General features: G+C 41.8%; 1 protein-coding gene across 2 annotated transcripts in view; it reads right to left on the reverse strand.

The window, feature by feature from the left end:
• Positions 1–380: 380 nt before the first annotated feature.
• LOC123514638 overlaps positions 381–27,077 on the reverse strand; it is a 124,256-nt gene continuing 97,559 nt past the window's right edge. The window contains exons 4-6 of one of the 2 annotated variants that reach the window (XR_006677658.1): positions 5,593–5,833; positions 665–5,159; positions 381–532 (exon numbers count right to left, since the gene is read on the reverse strand). Coding sequence is in view for 1 of the 2 variants with exons in the window: in XM_045272625.1 (XP_045128560.1) it covers positions 4,706–5,159; positions 5,593–5,833 (695 nt within the window). In the remaining variant the exon portion in view is untranslated. Of the gene's footprint in view, positions 5,160–5,592; positions 5,834–27,077 lie in introns of both variants that reach the window. The other variant, XM_045272625.1, reaches the window with a different exon arrangement.

Genomic DNA, 27,077 nt, shown 5'->3' on the forward strand with positions numbered 1-27,077 from the left:
TTTCCTCCTTCCTTCTCTCCCTTCCGCCAAAACTCGCCCTGCCTGACGCCACGGGCCATCTGGCATCCTCTTGGCCCACACGAAAATTGTACAAAATCATGACGAAAAGAAAACGTGAACATGAGCTAAAGACAAAATCTACAAAGCAGCGAAGGTAAACGTTTACAGGGGAAGGTTTGGCTTAAAAAGATAAACGTTCATAACCATCAGTGAGGTTATAAACGTATAGATATTTTTTTCCATAATTTATACTGTCCTTTATTTTTTATGATTATCAGGGAAAGTAGATGACGTAGAAAAAAATAAATCATTATTCATCTGAAGTCTGCATGTGTTGGTAGAATATCACTAAGTGTAGCGTGTAGAAAACAAATGATAAGTTACATTTGATAGCACTTTATTGAGGTGAATGAGTGAGTAGGCCGGGAGGCTCCTCAATACAAGCCGGAAATGTGGGAAGGTTAGGTACAGAGAGAGAGAGAGAGAGAGAGAGAGAGAGAGAGAGAGAGAGAGAGAGAGAGAGAGAGAGAGACTTAAACTTATATAATTAAGATATACACTAATCATAAAAGCACTGCAGGACATACTAGATTCGTATTCACTACTGTAGCTCTACAATATATACAATCTACTGGAAAAAAGCTTCAACAGGCAGGCTATCTACGAGAGAGAGAGAGAGAGAGAGAGAGAGAGAGAGAGAGAGAGAGAGAGCATGCCATCTCCTTCGTTTACTTGAATTTGGAAAACGAACGAGAGTCACAAGAAAGAAAAAAAAGTGTAGGGTAAAGGAGAAAATGAAAAGGGAATGGAATATATAAGTATAAATAAAAAAAGTACGATGGTATAAAAGAGAAGAGGAAAATTCATGCACAGACAACCCAGTGATCCATTTTTTTCTGGTGTACGAAGAAAGTGGAGATGGGTCGAGAGAGAGAGAGAGAGAGAGAGAGAGAGAGAGAGAGAGAGAGAGAGAGAGAGAGAGAGAGAGAGGTGAACAACAGGAATGGTCGTGACAGTTTCGTACAAATTAATCATTTATTCTACAACTAATACAAGCCTCTGGGTCGGCCTCGCGTTCCCGTGGTGGAGACGCGTGAGATCAGCGAGAGAGAAAGGGGGCAGAGGGAGGCGAAGGGAACAGGGGAAGGGGGCTGGAGGTAATGGTGTGTCCTGCCCCTTTTGGAAAATTCTTGGGATTGTCTTTTGTTTCGCATGATTAATGAAATTTTGTGATTGGTCTGTGTGTGTGTGTGTGTGTGTGTGTGTGTGTGTGTGTGTGTGTGTGTGTGTGTGTGTGTGTGTGTGTGTGTGTGTGTGTGTGTGTGTGTGTGTGTGTGTGTGTGTGTGTGTGTCTGCCCATTGTGAGGAGTTTAGAGTTCAATTTGTTATTTTTGTGTGATTTTCTATTTTTTTTTCACTAAATCAGAAAATCAACATTTGTACGCTTAATTGTCGGAAATGAGCTAAGCGAGACCTAATGTTATGCGGGCGCACTGGGAGAGAGAGAGAGAGAGAGAGAGAGAGAGAGAGAGAGAGAGAGAAGGTGTATTTTTGGGAAAGCAGGTGCAATGATTGAATTTATCTTTAATATGGCATCGCGTTCACGGTTCTATTTAGCAGCTTGGTGCGTGGTAGAACATCTGTACCTAAGAATATAAGACAGAAGGAGGAGGAAGTGGAAGAAAAAGAAGAAAAGAAGTAGACGAAGAATGGGAGGATGAGAAGGGCATAAAGGATAGTCTTGTACTGATTTGCAATAACCAGTCCTTGAAAATGTACTAAGTCAAACTAAATGAAGGACGGGCGTGGAAAAGTAACCACGATGAGCACTTAATAAATCGGTGGGATATTCGTCTTACAGACAACCAAAAATGGAAACTTATTCTCTACGTCCTAAAGTCCAGTCGAGGGTAGAAGCTTAATAACAAGATTATTGTTGATAGAGGACATACGTGTAGGCAAACTTTCACATTATAAAACTTGAAAAGAGAACTAACCCTCAGAAGACTGAAAATCCAGATCATATAGTACTAGAAGCATTTCCCAATACATATAATGAAGCGATACAAAGCTGGGGAAATCGATATAAACAAAGTAATTGCGTACACATGACAACTTAACGCTAAATGACAGTATCAAATTTTGTGTCGTGTACTTGCGATCGTTTTTCAAGTGTCCCAACAAGAAGAACCGAGGAGAGATGGAGGTTAGATGGGCGTGGGAAGCAGTGCGAATTGATATTTACATGACACATGCGGCGAAACGGCGGCGCGTGTTTATGCATCTTTGTGCGCAAATCTTATTGAGTACCGTAGACCGTCAGCTGATTCTTTTATTTTTTTCTAGGACACAGTTATCGACCAACATCTTAATACGGTCTACATAGTGTTTGATTTAGTTACCAGTGGATGTGAATGAGCTTCTTTTTTTCCTTATCGTAATCGTGAAAATTGGAGGAGTTGATGCGTACAATGCGTCTCTCCTGCGTTTATCTTTTCTTTCTTTTTGTCACTGACACTTTCTACATATTATTTTGTCTTCAGAGGTGTATAATTTTACACACTGTTATTTTTCTTATCAATAATGAAACGAGGTACTGAAAAATGATTTTTTGCTTTCAATCACTCGGGCATCCTCCCTATATATTTTTATAATTATCTGAAAACAAACTATTAAAACGTACCATATTTCACACACACAGTACGAATTTTCTCTTACCGTAACAAAACTACAAAAAGTGTTATATATTTTTTATCTTAGATTCACTGGGACATTTTTTTTTTATGATTTTTGTAACTATGATATGAGCACAGTCTTTCGAAACGTACAAAATTTCACTTTCGTAACTTATCTTTCCTTTCCCTAATAACGAAACTACTTAAAACATTCCTTCCGTACTATCTTTCTATCTATCACTCAGGCTTCTCACCGTCAGCGATGGTCAGGTGCGTTATCAGACAGGCGACCCTTACACACCTGCGATAATGACAGCAACGAGCCACTATACCTAATCAGAACACCTACAGGTCATCTATATAATAATACTGCATAACAACACTTAATGTAAATAAATGCTAGTAGTAATACAATGAGGAATGAATGTTCTGTCCTGACTGGAGGAACATTGCACCAATCATGAACCGGCTTGATCACTGTGCTAGCCATCTGGGCACTGGCTGAGGGAATGTTAGGCTTGATATGTGGAGGACTTGCTTAAAAGTGGGACTGGGCTGGGGCGAAGCGAGGGAGGGGACGCTGTACTTAACTAATGGGAAGTATATGTTGTTTGGATCCATTGTATGTTAAGGTGTGTTCAACAGAAGCGTGCACCTGAAGACTGACAGTAATTCTAAGAGAATGTGTGAGTGGCTTTAATGCGATACTACCGGCCCGTCCTTGGTGATTATAAGTAGTTGAGCAATTATATGATCAAATGTGTATAAGATTTCTTAATTCAAAGAAATTGTTATTAATTAAGAAAACATACGAGGCATAATATAAACTTCACCACACACATCTAGTAGACATTCCTACCTCCTAATTAGTACTACTCATTTATTTAAGAGTTGATCAGCTATACTGGCTCAAAACTCTGTTGGTATTCAGGTGCAAGCTCAGGTTGAAGACATTTTACTATACAAAAAAGGACATTAAGAGAAACTACATACACGCACACACAAAAGGGGGACTTGTACGTAAGACAACAGAATTCTCGTACATATTACGGGGAAGGAGTATTAGAACTTAATGATACAATTGCAACACTCGTAAAACGAATACTGATCCCCAAACCAAACTACATGACGTTGCACAGGTACTTTTCGTTAACATCTGAAAAGATTCCTCTGCCTCAGCCACGCCCCGAGGCTCTGTAGGCCCTCATAAGTAGTGCCACTGGGGTGGTGTGGGACTCGGTGCTGAGGCGATAATAGAGAAAGTGGTGCCTAACCTTGTCCACAGCGTTGCAGAGTGAAGAGTCAGGGTGGTGCGAAAGTGTGGTGAGTTAAGATTTTGAGTATTATAATGGGATGTGAATCCGTTATCACTTTTATTGACTGATCTTTCGTAGAGGGGAAGAGGATAAGGAGGGGAGAGTGGTTTGTTTGGCACGTGGAGCTTTAGAACAGGAAGTGTTTGGTTGGAAGAGGAGATCAAGTTGAATAGGTTATGGAATATGGAAGTCTTTTGTGACCTTTCCTTGTACTGCACTTTACGTATGGTTTGGTACCAATGTGAATGTGTGTTTTGGCGCCTGCTGGCATTCTTAACTAAGGGACATGGTGTTTTGTAAATTACTTGACTGACGCCTGTGTTTAGTGTTTGTTTGCTGCCACGGCCTTATGTATTGTTGCGCCTATCTGTGCCGTGGCAGCTGTCTGTACCCTTGGTGTGGCTTTCAGGAACATTTGTGAGTCTTATCGACGAGAAAGATTAATTTGAGTATCTCGCTCGGTGCGGCCCCGCGGTTCCACGAAGTCGATGGGAACAGGGGACAGAGGCCCCGAGGAGTGCCGCGGCCTCACCGTTGTTGGGAGGTTGCCCAGGACGCCCCGAGGTGACTCCCTTGCCTGCCAGAGGAGCCTGCAGCTGGAGGCCAGGATCTGGGAGGCTCTGGGGGTGTAAGTAGACGCAGCAGCATCAAGTAATCCAGCAGGTCCCGCTTGTGGCGGATGGGGGCAGGCTTGTCCCACTCCCTGTGCAGGGTTCATGAGTACGGGTAGTGGGGCAGCGTCCTTTGGGCGGCGGCAGTTGTAGTGGTAGGGGTGTCTGGCTGCGGAGAGCTGAGGGGCGAGGTGAGGGGCGCGGCGTGTAGCCCCAGGGGTGGCGAGGTGGCCAGGGGCGAGGTGGCTAATGGGGAGGAGGTGGCCAGGGGCGAGGTGGTGGCCAGGGCAGCCGCCGAAGATACAGCGGCCCAGTAAGGGGGTGGAGAGAGTAGTGGAGGTGGTGGATGCGGGGAGGGTGGTGCCAGGGGCCCCGCAGCAAGGGGAGAGGTACTCCCCAACAGCTGAGAGTACCCGGTGAGGAAGCTCAGGTCGGCGGGATAGCGCTGTGCCTCAGCCGTCTGCTGTTGCCGCACTTGATCCAGCCCACGGAAGTCGAATTTATAGGCGTAGCGCTTGCCGTGCACCTTGGTCATGATGTTCTTGTCGTAGTAATACCTGCAACACACAGTAAATTACACATCTTATCGCAGGTCCTACTCAACTGAACAAAGCTGGAGACGTCCACTCACTTTTTTTCACTAACATGGCACCTTTGTGTACTTCTTAGATATGATATTTTATAGTTGTCCTTTAATCTTGTAAGATTGTTCAGCCATTCTAAGTCTGCAACTCGAGTAATATAAGTTATTTGTAAAGAATAAACAAGTAATCCTTGACTTGCCTGCATTTTCCTCGTGTGACTAAGGGAGGCTGGCTAGTGCAGAGATTAAAGAAAGAAAGCCTGCTTACCTGACCGTTTCCGAAGTTAAACCAAGAGTAGAATAAATAAAAAAAAAGATTAGTTTTTAAAGTGCCTTAATGCGCCCTTTTTGAAATAGTTCAAGTCGTAGGATGAGGAAAAGCAGAGTTCTAGCTACCAGGGACTCACCGAAGGGCGCGGGAAAGCTTGTCGTAGTTCATGTTGGGTTTGGACTTCCTCTCACCCCAGCGGCGTGCCACCTCGTCTGGATCGAGAATCTTGAACTCCCCAGCGGTGCCCTCCCAGGTGATGACGGCGGCATTGGCGGGGTCTGAGAGCAGCTCCAGAAGGAACTGCCAAAGTTGGATCTGGCCTGACCCTTGCGCTGCCAATCGCGAGGACCGAGGACCCAGCAGCTCGTAGGGATCCACTGCAATGCAAGGCATGAGTAGGCAAGTGCAGGAATGGTAGGAGAGGGAAAACCTGTGGACTTGTTGATATCAAATTTGATGAAGGAAAGAGAAGCATGGGAATGGATTAGTGACAACCATACGTAGGAAGTCTTGCTGGAGGATACTTGTTTGAAAATAGAAATATACTAGAGACGGAAAAAAAAAATGCAAACATTTTGTGTAATATGAACAAAAATAAATAATGTAAAAAGAAAGAGAAAAGATCTTGGAGTGCCACTACTGTGATGAAGTTCTTAACCGAGTAACTGAAGTCAACTGAACGGTTATGATGGTGAAAGGACTCGCTGCAATGAAGAATGGGGGTTAAAGGGTTGGGGTGATTATATCGGGGTTGGAATATATTAATTATGATTAGAGATTTTAGAGCCTGAATTATTATTATTATTATTATTATTATTATTATTATTATTATTATTATTATTATTATTACCATCATCATCATCATCATCATCATCATCATCATCATCATCATTATTATTATTATTATTATTATTATTATTATTATTATTATTATTACTTTTTACTACAGTACTACTGCTGCTGCTGCTGCTGCTGCTGCTGCTGCTGCTGCTGCTGCTACTACTACTACTACTACTACTACTACTACTACTACTACTACTACTACTACTACTACTACTACTACATCCACTAATACTGCACTATAATTTTCATTACATACATACATGAAGTTAAGTTTTGTATACAGTTTTAAGGGCGGTGAAGTTTACTACAGGAATATTACGTAATGTGCGTAATCTTTAGTACAAGAAAATGCAGGTTATTTATGGCGAGTTTAAACATTCTAATAAAAAAGAAAAAACTTGTTTAATTCTTCCTGGACGGTTTTCCACTTTTTAGAGAGCCAGCATTCAAGCGGGCTTTTCTTTTCTTTTTTTTTAATCTTTTCGTTTTTTTTTCCCTTGGCTGGCCCTCTCCCCTACATAAAAAAAGAAAAGAAAAACTACATCTCTGAAATTTCCCTTGTCTACTTCCTTCCCTCACCAGCCATCATCTCCCCGTGAACCCTTCCTCCTCCCTGTCCGTCACCTCCACCTGCTTACCATCGCTCCTTTCACAGACTAGTTAATCCTATGCCTTTCTTTTCCGTAACCCTCTTCTTCCCCTTTATTTCCCCTCCATTAACCCATTTTTTCTTTCCTCCTTCCTCATTACCCGAGTTAGCGAAGTGCAGGTACTCGGTGGAGGCCGCCCACACCGGCATCCTCACGCCCACCTGCGCCCACACCGCCCACGGAGACGCCACTGCACCACGCCCACTCTCAATCCAGGGAGAGAAGACCTGGCACCTCCCGTCCCTACGGATCACGCCCACGCCCTTGTCCCGCCCATCCTCGAGCTTGCCAATCGCCAGGAGATTTGTTTGATAAGCCACGCCCCACAGACGAAGGCAGCCAATCCACGTGTATCTTCGTCAGGTGGTGTGTTCCAGCCACGTCTCCTGGACCACTAGTAGCTGGAAATCGATAACAACTGCTGTTTCACCAATCAGAGAGCCAGTAGCCGTGTGACGTCACCAGATTGGGCGTGATGTAGGAGGGCGTGAACGATTGGTTTAGTCGTAGATGTAGAAATGAAGGGCGTGGCTTAGGGCGTGAAGGAAGGGACAAGACGTGGGCGTGTGGGCTGATGTGGAGGTCTGATCATTCACGGCGTGTAGAGTTTCTGACTTCTTTTCACAGGTATTGCAATGCGCAGGTGATGTTGCGTGGTGAAGTGGAAGGCCGTTGCTTGAAGGCTTGGACAGCTACTGGCGTGGGTGTTTTATATATCCTATGATTTCGGGAGTTATCCACCAGATGGTTCAAATAATAGTCAGTCGCACATGGTTAGCCAAATGTGGGTTCTATAAAGTTCCTCTAAAACTAGTATTATGTTCATTATAGAGAAAAAAAATATGAGAATGACAACTGCTAAGATTGTTTGAGTTTATCTACAATTTATCTAAGTAGTAACAGAAGAGGTTCCATGAATTGTATAAGAAATGTCTTCCTTGTATTTGCCATACAGTTCGAGACTAGGAAAATTAATGCTTTAAAAAATATACGATTTATTTTGCACACGTACATGCACACACACACACACACACACACACACACACACACACACACACACACACACACACACACACACACACCGCGTAGTGTAGTGGTTAGCACGCTCGGCTCACAGAGGGTCCGGGTTCGAGTCCCGGAAAGCGGCGAGGCAAATGGGCAAGCCTCTTAATGTGTAGCCCCTGTTCACCTACCAGTAAATAGGTACGGGATGTAACTCGAGGGGTTGTGGCCTCGCTTTCCCGGTGTGTGTGGTATGTTGTGGTCTCAGTCCTACCCGAAGATCGGTCTATGAGCTCTGAGCTCGCTCCGTATTGGGAAGACTGGCTGGTTGACCAGCAGGCGACCGAGGTGAATTACACACACACACACACACACACACACACACACACACACACACACACACACACACACACACACACACACACACACACACATACACACAAGCTACTGCACCAAGGTCCGCATGTCGATCACACCTTCTAAAATTACAATAAAACGCCCCGGACACAGCCAACTCTGCCCTATTGTTCCCCCACACCCCCTTCAGCAATACTATTCATAATAAAGTAATCAGATAATACATAATCGATTCATTTGTCAAACAATTTAGCTAATTAGTCAATGTCAGTGTTCTAGCATATCTGCGAACAATCACATAACTATTCATTGATTTTAAAGTTTACTATCAGTATCTCAGTGGCAAACAGTTATCTATTCAGTTATTATTAATTATTATTGCCATCATCATTATAATCATCATTACTATTTTCATATTGTCGTTGTCATTACTGTTATTGCAGCATTCTAAAACAATAGCTCTGCAACACTACATTTTCTCTTGAATATTCTCTTCCCAGTACGATATCTTGTACTATATACTATATATTTAAAGGTAATCCATAAAAGAAATGCAAATAAAAATTTTCCTGATCTTTTTTTAATGCACTGTCCTATCGTACTCATAAAACTCGAACTGGCTCCAAAGTTTTTTAATCGATTGTAAACTATCGACGCATGTGTGTAATTCACTGTTTGATCTGCTGCTGTAGTCTCTGACGAGACAGCCAGACGTTACCCTACGGAACGAGCTCAGAGCTCATTATTTCCGATCTTCGGATAGGCCTGAGACCAGGCACACACCACACACCGGGACAACAAGGTCACAACTCCTCGATTTACATCCCGTACCTACTCACTGCTAGGTGAACAGGGGCTACACGTGAAAGGAGACACACCCAAATATCTCCACCCGGCCGGGGAATCGAACCCCAGTCCTCTGGCTTGTGAAGCCAGCGCTCTAACCACTGAGCTACCGGGCCGTGTGTGTGTGTGTGTGTGTGTGTGTGTGTGTTGGCAAATAATATTCCCTCTTATGTTCATGGATTTAATTGACAGATTCAGTGCGCTGCAGCAAAGGGATTATGTAAATCTTATAAGCTGTAACAACAAAATTATAATTGCAAGACTAATTATGTTGAAATTAATGTTCTTTGGAATCATGACGACAATCAAGCACAGGTCCGATCTGTATCCACCCACCACCTGTATTATGGCATGCAGTCACTAGTCGCATGTCTAATTAGTTAGGAGAAAGTAATATCTTTTTCTTTCAGCGCTTTTCAGAATATTAATCATCTGATAAATTTTCTCATGAACTGAAGTACCATTCGGTGATTAGAAAACACAAGGACGAAGGAGAACCATATTTTTTGTAATATTTTTTTTTGACATTAGAGATATTGAATGGGTATGTTTTCTATAAAATTTACAACTTCTTTTGTTAAAATTGCCGACTTATCCTGCTTCACTTCATTATGAATATATGCAGGGGATAAGAATAATTATATCTTTGTGTTACCTCAGGACAGCGGCACCGTGACGGACAGTAGATCGTGTGGGCGAGCAGTGTTTGGCGCCGCAGGGAATGTTCACCCTACTGGACTAGTGACACAAGATTCTCACGCTCAGTGAAGGCTCCCCACAAGACTCTTCATCGTTGTGCTTGTGTGGTCACGTTATCTAGAGTGCCTTGTGAGGAGCTGTTGCTTTCACTGGACTTCGGCGTCTCACTCATCGCCGTCACAAGTCAACTCTCAGGATGAAAGGTAAAGCTGAACTATTTGTACCTATAATTGTTGTGGAAAAGGAATAGCACAAAGGATGGAGATGGTCGATGAAGCTTGTAGGACGTAAATTTCGAAATTGGATATGACCATCAAAGACTAGAAAATAAGAAAAAAAATAGTATTGGTAAAGGTTAGAGTATTCATCTCACAATTAAAGAGACTCGGGGGTTCGATCATCAAGCCGTGACGAATCTTTCCCTGTTAGCTAAAAGTCTTGAGGTACCGGGTATAAATGGGATATTTTGCCTGCGTCCAGGGGCAAGTGACCCTTTTCAATACATATTACGATTTAGATTTTTTGTGTCGCCATAACGTGGAAGGGTTTGACGATAAGAGGGCGATTTTTTACTTAAATAAATTACCTAAAAAATGAACGTAATCTTTAAACATCCGTAACACTGCTTTCTGTGTGGGTGTCTTTACTTGTAAAAATAAAATAGAAAAAGTTTATCTTTAATTGTTTAAGTATTTTTCGCAAATCTGGCCTTGTATTAATTTACACTCCTTAGATAATTTTCATTGGAAAACTGATTGGGAAAAGAACAATTACACATAAATTACAAATCAGTTCAAAATTTACTACGATAAGCCGTGCAAATTATGAAAAAAAAATAGTTCAATACTAAAACCACAAAAAATGCTGTGATACAGCATTGCATCGCCACACGTTGATAGTGGGAAGGTAACACTGGTGAGCGGCGAGCGGCTGACTCACGCTCCTCACCAGACGATCTATTGCCGATAACTGTGTAAATTAATGGGCGCTGTGTGTGTGTGTGTGTGTGTGTGTGTGTGTGTGTGTGTGTGTGTGTGTGTGTGTGTGTGTGTGTGTGTGTGTAATTCACCTCCTCCTCGGTCGCCTGCTGGTCATCCAGCCAGTCTTCCCCATTACGGAGCGAGCTCAGAGGTCATAGACCGATCTTCGGGTAGGACTGAGACCACATCAACACACAACACACCGGGAAAGCGAGGCCACAACCCCTCGAGTTACATACCGTACCTATTTACTGCTAGGTGAACATTAAGAGGCTTACCCATTTGCCTCGCCGCTTACCGGGACTCGAACCCGGCCCTCTCGATTGTGACTCGAGCATGCTAATCACTACACTACGCGGTGTGTGAGGATGATTCCAGGGTTTGGAAAGCTATCAACTGGAAAGGTGACTATAATACATCAATTTATGGAGATGGTGTTGTACCTAATGATGCACAATTTAGAGACCACTTTCAGGAAGAACTGAATCCTCCCAGAACCACTGACACTGACGAACCGAACGTGACAACAGATATTAATATTCCTGTCCTTGACGAACCCATATGTCCCTCAGAGGTACATAAACAGGTACGACGAATGAAACTTAACAAAGCATGTGGTCCTGATGGTATTCCTCCAGGTGTATTCTCACTCTTGCCAGCACAGTGGATTGTTACACTTGTCACATTATTCAATAATATATTTACATCCAATGTGTTCCCTCATGCTTGGATAAGAGCGAAAGTTTTTGTTGTTTTTAAGAGAGGAGACAAGGCTAATCCTAATAACTATAGAGGAATAAGTGTCATAAATGGTATTGCAAAACTATATGAGATGGTGTTAGGTGAACGCCTAAATCAATGGTTTAAACCAGATAGAACGCAGGCGGGAGCTCAAAGGAAACGTGGTTGTATGGAGCATATAGTGACTCTTAGACTTATTACCAATATAGCCAGAATGAAGAAGATTAAATTGTTTGTTTTGTTTGTAGATTTTTCGAAAGCATATGATACTGTCCCAAGACACAAATTGTTCATGGTGCTGAAGAGTTTAGGGTGTGGGGCAATAATGCTGGCAGCGATAATGGCCATGTACCGCACCACTGAAAGTGTTATCGGCTCTGCTTTGTTTGACATCCACACAGGGGGTCAGGCAAGGCTCTCCAACCTCTTGTTTGTTGTTTATTATTTTTGTCAATATGTTAATAAGAACTATCAAAGAGAAATGTCAGCCAGAAGGTTTTATAGAGTGGTTACAAATATTAATGTTTATGGATGATACAGTTTTGTTATCGACAAGTAGGGTGAACATGTACGAGAAATTGAGGATATTAAAAGACTATTGTAGAGAATATGGTATGAAGGTAAACAATGAGAAAACCAAATTTTTTGTCATTAACGGTGGAGCAGGTGATGTTGAGCCGTTTCAAGTAGGAGAGATGATTGTAGAGCATTGTACCAGCTACATATACTTAGGTTCACCATTCACGAGTGATGGCTCTGTAACCTCGTCCGTAAAGTTACATGCCAAAAATAAGTTGTGTCATGTGCTCAAATTCATTTCATTTTTGAAGAAGAATAATGATATTCCGTTTATAGTGAAGAGACGAGTGTTCGATGCAGCATTACTATCGTCCCTCGTGTATGGCTGTGAGTCGTGGGTGTGTGCTGACATCAAGCCTGTGGTGAAGCTTTACAATTGGGCATTGAAACAGCTGCTGGGGGTGAGGAAAACAACACCTAATTATGTTTGCTATGTGGAGTCAGGCTACCCGTCTCTTCCTGATTTTGTTAAGTACAGACAACATCAGTTTTTCAGAAAAATGTGGAATGAAAGGTCCAGTATGGGTGATGATCCACATGCTTTTGCAATCAGGAAAGTAATTGCAACAAATACACAAGCAGGAAATTTTGTGAGTGAGTTAATAGAGAGTGAAATACCACATGTATCTGTACTATTAGAAAAAGCAAAAGTTGTGTCAGAGAGTCAGTAGCATCGAGGTGTGTGGTGTATAAAGATCTCAACCCTACCTTGACTACTCATGATATATACACTCGGAGGCAAACCCTGAATGAATTTCATAGATTTGAATTTACAAGATTTAGAGTGTCAGGCCACACATTAGCCATAGAGACTGGGCGATGGAATAAGCGTGGCCGGGGTCGCTTACCACCTGAAAAGCGGTTGTGTATTTGTGGTGCAATACAGACAGAAAGACACGTGGTGGAGCGCTGTACCCAGACACAACATCTCAGGAACAGATATGCCTACCGCACACTGGAGGACATCTTCAATAATTTTCAAAATGAAGTAGTTTGTGAGATATTATACAACGTACTGCAAACATATAAATGATAAAGATAGTTGGCTATTTTGGATATGTGTATTTTACATGTTAAGAATGAGTATAGGTATGTAATTGAATAGGCTATGTAAGTTTGGTCATTTTTCCATTCACGGGAATTTGTATGGGAGCTTTCAGGTTGATATAATTGCTATTTGAGTGACTTGATATTTTTGTGGACTACAGTATTTCACTTGTCTGTGGATTTTTTATGTATTTTTTTTATGTATCTGTTTCTGTAGTCAATAAATCATCTATCTATCTATCTATCTATATCTGTGTGTGTGTGTGTGTGTGTGTGTGTGTGTGTGTGTCTGTGGGTGGGTGTGGGTGTGTGGGTGTTTACCTAATTGTGGTGTACAGAGCTTGAACTACACTCGTCTGGATTCTTTATCCGCTCTTACGTATTATCTGTCCTTCAATTGATGTCCAATTCTCGCTGCTACCATATTTTCTGGATAGCGCACATGTTTGCCTTAGTGTATGGGAAAAATCTTTATGAAATAAGGAACAAGATCATCGCAATCCGGAATCCTCCCCAATCGGTAATTAGGGAATAGCAAACCTCGACAAGCCAATGGAAATTAATCTCATTATTTCTTTTCTCCTTTTCTTTCATTACGCGATTAATTAGTAATCATTTGTCATTATCCTCCCTGCCGGCTGGTTCCATTCTTTGTCCGTCCGTCTCCTCTAATTGTTTTGTGTGTTTGCGTGTATATGAGTCCTCTTGTCTAGTTATCTAACATTGTCGCCTTTACAATTAATCTTTTCAATGATAACGATATATTTTCTTTTCGCCTTGAAAGACACTTGGCAAGGAAAACAAATGGCAATAAATTAACATTTTGAATCATATAAGTATTTCGACATCAATTGTGTCCGAAATTTTGTTTATTTAAATTGTTGATTACTGCTTGGATTTTCATATGCCAACACAGCGGTTGAGAGACGAACCCCGCTGTCCATCTGGTAATCTTTTCCCGTGAAACTCTACGGGAACGTCTTGCTTGATTTCAATTAATGATGCAGAAACCATGCACAGTACATGCACATAATCACGCATGTACAGATGTAAGCACATATACATGTAAAATTACGTCGCCCTTATTCCACCACACACACACACACACACACACACACACACACACACACACACACACACACACACACACACACACACACACACACACACACACACACACACACACACACACACACACACACACACACACACACACACACACACACACACACACACACACACACACACACACACACACACACACACACACACACACATTGTGTAAACAAGATGAATAGGGAAGCCACTGTTTGTAGCTGACAATCACAGTATAAAAATAAGGAAACTAGATTATGATATTGTTTCATCGGGAGATTTGAAAACCTTCAGGAATATCTCCTCTACTGCGCTACCACCAATGATGCTTAGTATAGCGATGAAAAGAAAGAGAGAAAAGATATTCCCAATCTCTACTCGCAACGAAAATTATTTTTCAAGAGGTGTACTGAGCAACTTTATATGTTTTATATATATATATATATATATATATATATATATATATATATATATATATATATATATATATATTTATATAATTTATGCTGTTAAGACTTCTGAAATGTAAATAATAGTAACGACTATAGAAACAATTCCGCTCATGTTTGTGTCCTTCATTCTGTTGTTCTTTAACTTTTTTTCTTATCATCCGTGCGTGTAGCAACACAACTGACACTCGCCTTTCCACTTCACCGCAGCTCGTTACGCACACTTCGCGACATTCCAACAGTACATTTCTTTTCCAATTATTAGCTCACACACCAACACACAGGATGATTTTCATGTAACTTTTCTAAGCACTAGGAGGCGCGTAATTCTCGTCTGCATTTTTTCTTCCTGTTTTCTTTCTTTTGACAGGTACAATAATTTAATTTTCTCCCATGTTGCCGGAAAAGAAAGACAGGGTATGTGACAATCACTTGGCGCTGTTCACACTTGAATACGAGATTAGAGGGAGTAAGGAAGTTTCGCTGAATGTGACACTGATTATGAGTATGAGAGAGACAGAGAGACAGAGAGAGAGAGAGAGAGAGAGAGATTAAACAATAGTAGGTATTGCTGATGTCTAAAGGAAAGAAAGAAGAAATGAAAATAAATGATGGAAGGGAAAAAAAGAGCAGTGGAAGAAATTAAGAACAAAAAGAGAGGAAGAGACTAATTTTAGAATTAACAGAGAGAGAGAGAGAGAGAGAGAGAGAGAGAGAGAGAGAGAGAGAGAGAGAGAGAGAGAGAGTATAAAAGAATATGAATTATGAACAGAAGAAAAGAAGGAAAATATAAGGGGTTAAGGCAAAAGGAATGAAGTAAAGCTAAGAATTGGAGAAAAGTATCAGAAGATAAAACTATAGCGAGAGGAAGGATGAAGTAAGGATGAAGCTAAACTAGAGAAGGAAGAGACACTACAGGAGAAAAGATGAGATTAAAGAAGAATAAGGAAATGAGAACAGAGATATTAAGGGAGAAGGAATAAGAGAAGAAAAGGAATAGAAAGAAAAAGAACTGAAGATATGAACAGGTATTGAGAGAAGAAAAAGGATAAGGAAAGAGGAGTGGGTGAGAGAGAGAGAGAGAGAGAGAGAGAGAGAGAGAGAGAGAGAGAGAGAGAGAGAGAGAGAGAGACCGCGAAGAGGGAGGTTGGAGGGCGAGGCGCGGCGAGGCAGGGAGCACGCGAGGTCTGCCGCACTACCTTCACTTCTCCCGATCACTTGTTCGCCTCGCAGGTCGGGCCTCTGTATATACCGTGCGATCTTCCCCTCCTCTCCTGCCCCCATTGTCTCCCGCAGCCTCCCCCCGACCCTCCCGATGTCCCCCCCGACTCTCCCTCCCTTCCTTCTCATCCCATTCTCTTTCTCTCCAATCCTTCTCACCTTGACTCTTTCCCCCCTCTCCTTTCCTCCTCCTCTCTCTTGCTCTCCTCCACTCAGTCACCCCCGGCACTGTCCCCAGAATCTTCCTTCCTCCTTGGCACCTCCTCATGTCTCTCCTCCCTCCCCCTTCTTCCCTCCCAACTCCTCCTTCCCTGTCTGCCGCCTCCTTTCCTCCCTGCGCCGCCACAAGGCTTACCGCCCCATCTAATTATCACAGAAAGTGCTCAATAATTCTATTTTACCAGCGTTATCTCCTGAGCTTAATACCGGTGTGAGGGCACTTGGGCCGCTGCGGGGAGGAGGGTGAGCGTGTGTCGGGAGCGCTGCAGGCCCGTGAAAAGAGAGGCTGCATGAAGGGAGGCAGGGAGGAAGGCAGAGAGGGAGGCAGAAAGGGAGGCAGGGAGGACAAGAGGTGTGAATGTACTGTGTCACGTAGGTTGTTTTTTTTTCGTTTTCTTTTTTCGTTTTTTTTTCTTTTTCAAGTTTGTGGTTGTTATTATTGTGGTGGTGGTGGTGGTGGTGGTGGTGATGCTATTGATGTTGTATCTTTGTCGGTTGTTCATAAGTAGTTTTTTGCTTGTGTTTTATGAGGTAACATTAATGCATCTGTGTTTTATCTCCTTATATTCAAGTACAAGATTATATAATTAAAAAAAAGGGCAGATGACGTATATACTTACTAAAAGTACAACCACTAACACCACAACAACCACCACGGCCACCACGATTACTTCACTCTCATATCTACTAACACTCTTTATCGTGACTCGTAAACACAAATGATAAGAAACAGTCCAGTAATCACCAACACATAAGGAAAAACAATGCATCAAACAAAGCCATTAAAAAAACAAGTCTATTTTCTTACGTGATAAATGCAAAGCGAAAAACGAACATTTTTATTCCTATTTATCTATTCGCCCTTTTTTTCTTCTTTTTTTTTCGTGTAATGGAAAGTGACCGTCAGGGGAAGCTCACTTGATCCCGAAGGTTACCATTCACCAGGTCACCAAGATTAGGGGGAGATGGTCCCTCTTTGGCCCTTCCTCCCCATCCCCTCTTCCTTCCTTCCTTCCTTCCTTCCTCTCTTCCTTCCTCTCTCCTTCCTTCCTTCCTTCCTTCCTTCTTTCTAACTTTCCTTTTCTTTCCGTCACTCTTCATTCTTTCTTCCCATCTTTATCCTCCACTTCTTTGTGCCCGTAATCTCTCAATCCACTGGTTTCCAATACTCTCTCTCTCTCTCTCTCTCTCTCTCTCTCTCTCTCTCTCTCTCTCTGGTCGACTACTCCATCAATCCTAGAGATGAGTGAGTTGTGAAAAATGAAGGAGGAGGAGGAGGAGGAGGAGGAGGAGGATGCGGTGAGAGTGATGGAAGAGTGAAAGGCAGAGCTGAAGGAAGTGGAGATGGGAGATGAATGGAGAAGTGAGAAGAGAAAATAGTAAGAATTGAGGAGACAAGAGTGAGAGAGAGAGAGAGAGGCAGGAAGGAGTGGAGGTAATTCGGAAGTTGGTTAGGAGAATTTTAACATGGGAAGTGAAATAGAGAGAGAGAGAGAGAGAGAGAGAGAGAGAGAGAGAGAGAGAGAGAGAGAGAGACAATAGGAAGAAAGGAAGGAAAGAGAAAGGAAAGAAGAAAGTGAAATGCAAAAAAAAAAAAAAAAAAAACAACAACGTATAGAAAGAGGATAATTCAACGAAAATAATGAAAACCTCAAGAAAACGACTATGTGCAAAATAAAGAAAGCAAATGAGACTACAAAGAAAAAAAAAAGAAAATCAGCAAATAAATCAATCAGTGCATATTTACTGAAAAGAAAAGAAAAGAAGGAAAGAAGGAAGGAAGAGGGAGAGGAGAGAAAAGGGAGCACGTAGGTAGTTAGGGTAAGAAGGGAAAGAGGAGGGAGGAGAAGACGAGAAGGATAAGAATAAGATGAGGTGATTAGTGGTAGAAATGGATGCAAAAGATGAAGGATAAGGAGGAAGGGTAAGTGTTTAATGTACAGAAACTGAAAGGGGAATGAGATAGAGGAGGAAAAAAAGACGTTGAGGGAGGGAGAGAAGGGGAAGTTGAAGAAAGGGAGGAAGGGAGGAAGAAAAGAGGAACATGTGAAAGAGAATGAGGAGGAGGAGGAGGAGGAGGAAAGGAAGAATAGGACTGAAGAAAAGGAAGGGAAGATGAGATGTTTTAGATTTAGATTGAAGAAGTGAACGAATGGAAGGAAAGGAAGAAGGAATAACAGAGAGAGAGAGAGAGAGAGAGAGAGAGAGAGAGAGAGAGAGAGAGAGAGAGAGAGAGAGAGAGAGAGAGAGAGAGAGAGAGAGAGAGAGGACGGAAGAAAATGAGAAAGTGGTGGTGGTGGTGTAGTGCAGAAAGAGATACGAGAGAGAGAGAGAGAGAGAGAGAGAGAGAGAGAGAGAGAGAGAGAGAGAGAGAGAGAGAGAGAGATGAAGAGAAAAAAATGGACCTTATGGAATAAAATGGGAGGAGGAGTGGAAGGAGGAGGAATAAGATCTAAAGGAGAACTAGAGAAAAGAAAGCAGCGAAAAGAGGGAAGAGGAGAAGACACAAAAAGAAAGAAAGTAGAGAAGGAAAGAAAGAGCAAATGAGGATTAGAAGAAAAAAAAAAGAGTGGAGAGAGAGAGGTATGAAAAAAATAAGGAGTAATGGAAGAGGAGGAGGAGGAGGAGGAAGAACCACATCTGAACGAGAGTAGAAAGAAAGAAAGGAGGAAAGGGAGGGAAGAGGGAGAGGAGGAAAGGAGGAAGAGAGTGGGAGGAGGGAGGGAGGAGGTGGGAGGTGCCCGGTAATGCCTCGCCATGATAAAGGAAGACATAACTTGGGCATATTGATAAGTGTGGAAATCCAGCAGACTGAGAGTTCGCCCGCGTCCTTTGGGGTCACCTCGTTATTGCCTCTCTCTCTCTCTCTCTCTCTCTCTCTCTCTCTCTCTCTCTCTCTCTCTCTCTCTCTCTCTCTCTCTCTCTCTCTCTCTCTCTGCGATTCCTTTTACACTAAATTGTTTGACTATTTATTTTCTTTTCAATCTGTGTATCTTCGTAACTGAGCCTTTGTCATTGTTACTTGTAGGAGAATGAGCGGGAATAGCAGGAAATTGAGAAGGAAAAAGGAGGAATAGAAAGATAAATGCAAAAGAATACAAAGGAAATCCAAACCGCGGTAGACCAAGAGGGTGAAGAAGAGGAGGAGGAAAGAAAGAAGGTAGAAATGGAAATAAATCTACGTTGAGAACACCCAGCGAAATAAAATACAAAAAGAAACGAACCATAGATTATAAACACGCGAAGAAAAATCAAAGAAAATTGACTTAAGAATAACATACTATGAGACAAAATGAACTTAAAAAAAACGTAACGAAAACTAAACACCTTAAAAAAACACACATAAAAAAAAAAAAAAAACATAAAAGAACAAAAGCACCATTAAGAAAAAAAAATGTCTTGCAAGAGAGAAAGAAGAAGAGAGACAGAGGGGGAGGAAGGAGAGAGGAAGAGGAGGAGGAGGTGGAGGAAAGAGGAGGAGAAGGCAAGGATTCTCACCAGAGCAGGGTTAGATCCCTTGCACCTCCTTGCCACTAAAGCCGGTGAAATATTGAAGGGTTTGTGGCGGAGCGGGAGGAGGAGGAGGAGGAGGAGGAGGAGGAGGAGGAGGAGGAGGAGGAGGAGGAGGAGGAGGAGGAGGAGGAGCTGGGATGTTGAAAAAGAGGGAACGAAAGAGAGAGAAAAGACAAAGAGTAAGGAAGAGGAGGAGGGGAAAAGAGGAAGAAGAGTAAGAAGAGGACGGAAGAAAAGGGAAAGTGGTGGTGGTGATGTAGTGCAGAAAGAGATACGAGAGAGAGAGAGAGAGAGAGAGAGAGAGAGAGAGAGAGAGAGAGAGAGAGAGAGAGAGAGAAAATGCACATATTTCCAAACGGTTTAATAAAGGAGAGAAGTGAAAATTTAAAAGAAAATAGAAATAGAACACTGAATAGGAATAAAAAAACGGATAAGGAAGAAGAGGCGGATGATATTACCATGAAATCCGCTCCCTGCCCTCCCGCCCCCCGCCCCCCACCCCATGGAAGGTTAAGGGAGACAGGGGGAGAGTGACTACTGATGATAATGATGGCAGAAGGAGAAATGGTCTAAGAAGGGGAGAATAAAATGTCCATGTGTGGGTAGTTATGGTGTTGATAATGGTGTTGTAGGTGGTGGTGGTGGTGGTGGTGGTGGTGATGGTGGTGTGTGGTGTTGACAGGAGGGGTGTGTGGCTGTTCATAATGATGGGAAATAATAATAATAGTGAGATTAAGAGTGATAACACGTGGAGAAAAGGATACTATGATACTTTTTACAATATAAGAAAGAGAAGGATGAAATTATAGAAGAGGAAAAGAGGAAGGAAGAAAAAACTATAAAATATCGAAATTAAATGTAAATAAGGAGAAACACATAGATGATAATAATAACAGGAAGCGTAGAAGGAGAACAAATAATATGATAAGAGGACGGGGAGAAAGAAGAAGAAGAAAAAGGATATACATGATGATAATATAAACTATGATAATAGGAAAAGAAGAGAGCATATATGAACAAGAAAATCAGGACGAGAACGTATGAAAAACAAAACAAAATAAAGGAAAACATGAACATAATAAAGAAGAAAGGAAAAAGAGAAAGAGGACGAGGAAGAAAAAATAGGAGAAAGGAAAAATAGGAAAAGAACAAGGAAGAAAAAAGAGGAAGAAAAGAAGAGGAAGAAGAAAAGAAAGAGGAGGAGGAGGAGGAGGAGGAGGAGGAGGAGGAGGAGGAGGAGGAGGAGGAGGAGGAGGAGGAGAAGGAGGAAGAGGAAGAAGGGGGAAGGTGGTAGAAGCAGGGAGGAGAAGTCAGAGAAGGAGGAAGGGGTGTGTGGTGTCGGTGGTGGTAGTGGTGGAGGGGGAGGTGGAGGAAGTGGGGTATAGTGGGAAGGGGGGAGGAGGCAGAGGCATCAGACTTGGTAATGTGGAGGCGCCCCGCTGGCCTGCCACATCCCCACCCTGAGCCTGGGATCGACCCCCCGCTCTTCCTCCGTTTTTATTTGCTTTAAATGACACGAGTTTTCTGGCGCGCCGTGACCCCAGCAGCTCCCCGCGGGGCCTGCCGGGGAGGAAGGAAGGAAGGAAGGAAGGAAGGAAGGAGGGAAGGAGGGAAGGAAGGAAGGAAGGAATGGGGAAGGGGAAAAAAGAGAGGTTACATATATGGGAGGGAGTGAAGTTGAAAGGAGAGGTGGCTAAGAAGGAAGGAAGGAAGGAAGGAAGGAGGGAAGGAAGGAAGGAAGGAATGGGGAAGGGGAAAAAAGAGAGGTTACATATATGGGAGGAAGTGAAGTTGAAAGGAGAGGTGGCTAAGAAGGAAGGAAGGAAGGAAGGAAGGAAGGAAGGAAGGAAAGAAAGAAGGAAGGAAGGATGGAAGGAATGGGGAAGGGGAAAAAAAAGAGACATTGCATAATATAGGAGGAAGTGAACTTTAATGAAAGACGACTAAGAAGGAAGGAAGGTAGGAAGAAGGGAAGAAAGGAAGGAAGGAAGGAAGGAAGGAAGGAAGGAAGGAAGAAGGAAAGGGAAGATGGAAGGAACTGGGAAAAGAAAGAAAGAGGTTGCACGTAGAGGAGGTAGTAAACTTGAAAGAAGGAAGAAAGGCTAAGAAGGAAGAAAGGAAGGAAGGAAGGAAGGAAGAAAGAAGGGAAGGAAGGATGGGGAGGAATGGAGAAGGGGAAAAAGCGAGCGGATGCATATATGGGGAGGGAATGAACTTGAAAGGAAAAGCGGCTAAAAAGGAAAGAAAGAAGGAAGGAAGGAAGGAAGGAGGAAAAAGAAGGAAGGAAGGAAGGAAGGATGGAAGGCATGGGGAAGGGAGAAAAGAGAGAGTTGCATATATGGGGAGGAAGGAAGGAAAGTAGGAACGGTGGAGAGAAAATAAGGATAGGAGAAACAGGAACGAAGGAAAGATGTAAGGAAGGAAGCAATGAAAGGAGGAAGAAAGAGAGGAAAAAAAAAGCAATGTGCATGTGAGGGAGGGAATGAACGTGAAAAAAAGAACGTAGAGAGAGAGAGAGAGAAGAAATAAAAGAACTATGAAGAAAGAGAGAAAAAAGATATTAAAATGAAAAATAGAAAGGAGAAAAGGAATTGGAAGAAGGAAGAAGGGAAGTAAAGGAAGAATGAATAAAGGGAGAAAGAGAAAATGTATAATATGAGAGAAATTGAGAGAAGGAAAGAAAGGAGGAAATAATGAAGAGAGTGGAAGGAAAAGAAGAGGGATGGATGAAAGTGAAAGTGGTATTAGGAGGAGAAGAAAGGAAATAAATATGAAACGGTAAGAGAGAACGATTGAAGAGGGAAGAATGAAAGAAGAAGAAGATCGAGAAAAAAATGAAAGGAAAATAATGAAGGATGAAAAGTAAGCAGCAAGTAACAGGAAAGTGAAAAGAAGAAAGGAAGGAAGGAAGGAAGGAAGGGAAAATTGAGAATAAAAGGAAAAAGTAATAATATGGAAGAGAATAAGAAATGACGCCATAAAAGGACAGTAAGAAAAGAGGGAAGTAAATAAAATAGAAAAAAAAAGAATAAGGAAAAGAGAGAAGGGAAATAATGTGTTTGTGGATAAAGGAACGGTTGAAGGCGGAAGACAGGCGATGGAAATAGACGATGCGGAAAATAAATCGAGGAAGTGATTGAAAAAGAGAAGAAAGGAAACAAAGGAAGGAAGAGAATGCAAGAAACAGGAGCACAAGGTCTTGACACAGTGCCACACCACCACAACACCACACCACACTATACCACTCCACACCACATCATGCCACACCGTACCACTTCACTACGCACCACGTCATATCACACCACTGCACACCACACCACACCATACCACTCCACACCACACCATATTCTCCACACTACACCATATTCTCCACACAACACCACACCACACTACACCACACCGCACCACACCACGCCACACCATCATCCCTCCAAACCCAACCATAAGACACACCACACCACACAACACAACACAACACAACACAACAAATCACACTATAGCACACCACACCACACCACACCACACCACAGGACACACATTACCACCACGTTCGTAACACACCACAGCACTACACAGCTTAATACATCCACCCACATCAAACATCATCACACAAGAGACAAAACAAGTAAAAAAAAAAAGAAAATAACAAACAAACATTAAGATAAGTGTTATATAACTTGAAGTACCTTGTTAGTAGTTGGCGCCACCACAAGTTACACAAGAGACATGCTGCACCGCAAAACCACAGAAAGGAAACCACAGTATTAACCCCACAAACGCCACAAACAACAACAAAACAACAATAACAACATCAACGTCTCACCCTAGTTAACCCTCGGTACACAGAGATCAATAAAGAGAGGACGATCGATTTGGAAGGGTAAAAGGAAGGACAAACAGACAGACAGACAGACAGACAGACAGACAGACAGAAAGACAGAAAGTGATAGTGAGAAGAAATGACAGGGAGAAAAAAATGACGGACAGAGAGATTTGGGTGCGTGAGAATGAATTGTCGTTACTGTGTTGTTTTGTAGTAGTCGTTGTAGTAGTAGTAGTAGTCATAGTAGTAGTAGTAGTAGTAGTAGTAGTAGTAGTAGTAGTAGTAGTAGTAGTAGTAGTAGTAGTAGTAGTAGTAGTAGTAGTAGTAGTAGTAGTAGTCATATAGTAGTAGTAATTGTAGTACTAGTAGTGGTAGTAGTAGTAGTAGTAGTAGTAGTAGTAGTAGTAGTAGTAATAGAAGAAGATATTCTTAAGATTTCCCTTGCACTACTATAATTAAAAGTTATGCTATATTATGTTAAAAAATTGCAATAGTTTAATTTTCTACTACCATGCTTGTCTATTCTCTCTCTCTCTCTCTCTCTCTCTCTCTCTCTCTCTCTCTCTCTCTCTCTCTCTCTCTCCACTGCTCCCTGGAGGCCCTCAAACTATCAATCTTTGGGCGGTGATCAGGGAGGGTGTGAGGCTGATGCTATCACTGACCTGCTGCTCCTCCCTCCTCCTCTCCCTCCCTCTCTCCCTCCCATCTTTCTCACCCTTCTTGCTCTCTCTCCTGCTCCCTCCCTCCTTTCACCCTTACTTCTTGCCTTTTCCTTCCTTCCTCTATCTCTCTTTCTTTTTCTCCCCTGTCTCGTCTTCCATTATTTTTCTCTTTACTCGTCCTTCTCATTCGTTTTTTTCTATACTTGTTCTTTTTTTCTCTTTTTTTCTATTTTCTTTTTGTCTTTCTATTATTTTGTATTTCTTTTATGTTCTTTTTTACTTCGTTTTTTTTTTTTTACTTTAATCTTTTCAGTGTATTGTTGCTTTATTATGTATATATTTGATTTTTTGCTATTTTTCCTTTTAGTTTCATATATAATGCTGTTATGCTGATTTTTCCTTTTTTTTTGGCCTTAATTCCATTTTTTATTTCTTTTATTTACTTTTCTATGCATCTTTCTTTATTTTCTTTATCTTTAGTTTTTTTTGGGGGTGGTTAATATTTCTTTTATTTTCTTTCCCTCTATTCGTTATTTATCCTTTATTTTACATTCTTTGATCTATTTATTCTTGCAGTTTATATCTAGCTCATTACTTTCCATTATCTTTCATATTTATAACACCGCTGGTCATTTCTTCTTTGTATTTTTCTTATCTAATTTCTCGGAATGTTATTTTTCTATTATATTTTAAGGTAATTAGATTCTTTTTATGACTTCTCTATTTCCTCCTTTTCAGCATCCTCTCTTTTTTTTTTTTTTACTCTATTATCCTTCACACACACACACACACACACACACACACACACACACACACACACACACACACACACACACACACACACAGAAAGGTATGAAAATTGTCCCCATTAGTGATTTATCGCACTTTTTTTATCTACAATTATCAGAACACAATGAAAAAGGACCAATTACTGTGTTCTCTCTTTCCTCTCACTTGCCATGCACCTCCCTAACGTCCTCCTCCTCCTCCTCCTCCTCCTCCTCCTCCTCCTCCTCCTCCTCCTCCTCCTCCTCCACCTCCTCCATAATCACCATTCCACTTTGTATCCTTTTTTCCCCTTCATCCTTCCTCTCTCATTTTTCCTTTTTTTATATATATTTTAGAGTTTATATAATACATTCACTCTCTCTCTCTCTCTCTCTCTCTCTCTCTCTCTCTCTCTCTCTCTCTCTCTCTCTCTCTCTCTCTCTCTCTCTCTCATACATCTACCTCTATCTCTAAGCCTCCAAACAAACAGGTGATGCGATCCAATCAAGGGTGCACCTGCTAAGTGGCCTCGTTCTGCCTCCTGACAAAAGCTGCTAGACTCACTTGCTCCTTAGAGACACCTGCTGATCACTTGCTTATTGTCTGGTGTGCCTGAACTGCCTCCTACTTCGCCTTCTCCTGTTTCCACGTCTGTGTCTGTTCCTGTTTCTCTTCCACCTCTCTCTCCTGTTCTTCGTCTTCCACCTCCTACGATTACTTGGAATGTTGCTGGTCTTGTTGGTTCTTCTTCTATTTCTATTTTTATTTCTTTTTATTTAATTGGTTTTCTGTGTTTTGTCTATCTATTGCTGTTTCCCCTCCTCCTCCTTTTCTTCTTCATCATCATCATCTTGTTCTTCTTGTTCTTGTTCTTGTTCTTCTTGTTCTTCTCTTTCTTCTTGTTCTTCTTTTCTTCTTCTTTTCTTTTTTTTCTTTCTTCTTCTTCTTCTTCTTCTTCTTCTTCTTCTTCTTTTTCCTCCTCCTCCTCTTCCTCATTATTTTCATCATCCTCTTCCTTTATTTTTTTATCGTCGTATTTTAGTCTTCTTGTAAGAAATTATCCTATTCTATTTGTGTTTCAGTTTGTGTTCACTCTTCAAAAATAATTATAACCAGCAATATCAATTCATGCTTTTCAAATTATCAACGTGGTTTTTCTATTATCTCTACCACCAAAATGTGCTTCCCTTTCTCTTCCACTCATTTTCCTCAATATCTCTTTTTTTCTTATCCTTATTATTTTTCTTCATTCCTCGTATTTTGTTTACATTATTTTTTATTGTTATTATTCATTATTTATGCATTATTGTTTTCATGGAGTTTAGCCTGAATTGTATGTAAACCTTGTCACCATCATCACCATCATCATCATCATCATTACTGTTATTATTTTCTCGTGGGGTTCCTTGTCTGCTCCTTTCATCTTCACATCCATCACTCCTTTCCCGACTTGTGACTCTTCTCTTCCCCTCACATTGCTTATGGCCATTGTAGCTTATTGTCATGACTTTAACCTCTTCAATACCGTGACGCATTTTCAGGTACATTTTGGTTACTAATTTGGTGATTTTATACAGCTTCAGAAACTCATGAGGAGATGGAAGTAGTGAAGACTGTGGCTATTAGTCTTCTTAACTCAATACACCCTTCCTAATGTCAATAAAATGGTCTAATGGTACTCTAAACTCCCGATGAAAATGTGTCTCAATATTAAAAGGGTTAATGGCGTTCATGTCCGTCTCCCTCAGAAGTGTGACAGCGCCTGGCTCTAGGAATGCTAACATGAAACTCTTTATGGCTCGTTATGTATTATATGCTATTTTCCCTCATGTTTGTTTGTTTTCTTATACCATGTGGGCTTTTCACGGGAATTTCTGCGCTAAAGAGGAGACTTTTTGTGGTACCTCCTATCTCAAAGCCCACCCGCTAGGAAATCGTTACCCCGAGTGAGGAAGCCCAACCTACACTCGGACTGTGGACAGGATTCGAACCCGTGCGCTTGGAGACCCATCGGACCCCAAAGCATGCATGGTTCCGCTGTACCACCCTTATTCATCTATCTATTTTTCTAGTTTTCTCTGCGTTCTTTACCACACATAAAGAGGCGTAGATACCTTTGGCGTTAAA

Source organism: Portunus trituberculatus, chromosome 38 (genome assembly GCF_017591435.1).
Source record: "Portunus trituberculatus isolate SZX2019 chromosome 38, ASM1759143v1, whole genome shotgun sequence".
Classification (NCBI taxonomy): Eukaryota; Metazoa; Arthropoda; class Malacostraca; order Decapoda; family Portunidae; genus Portunus; species Portunus trituberculatus.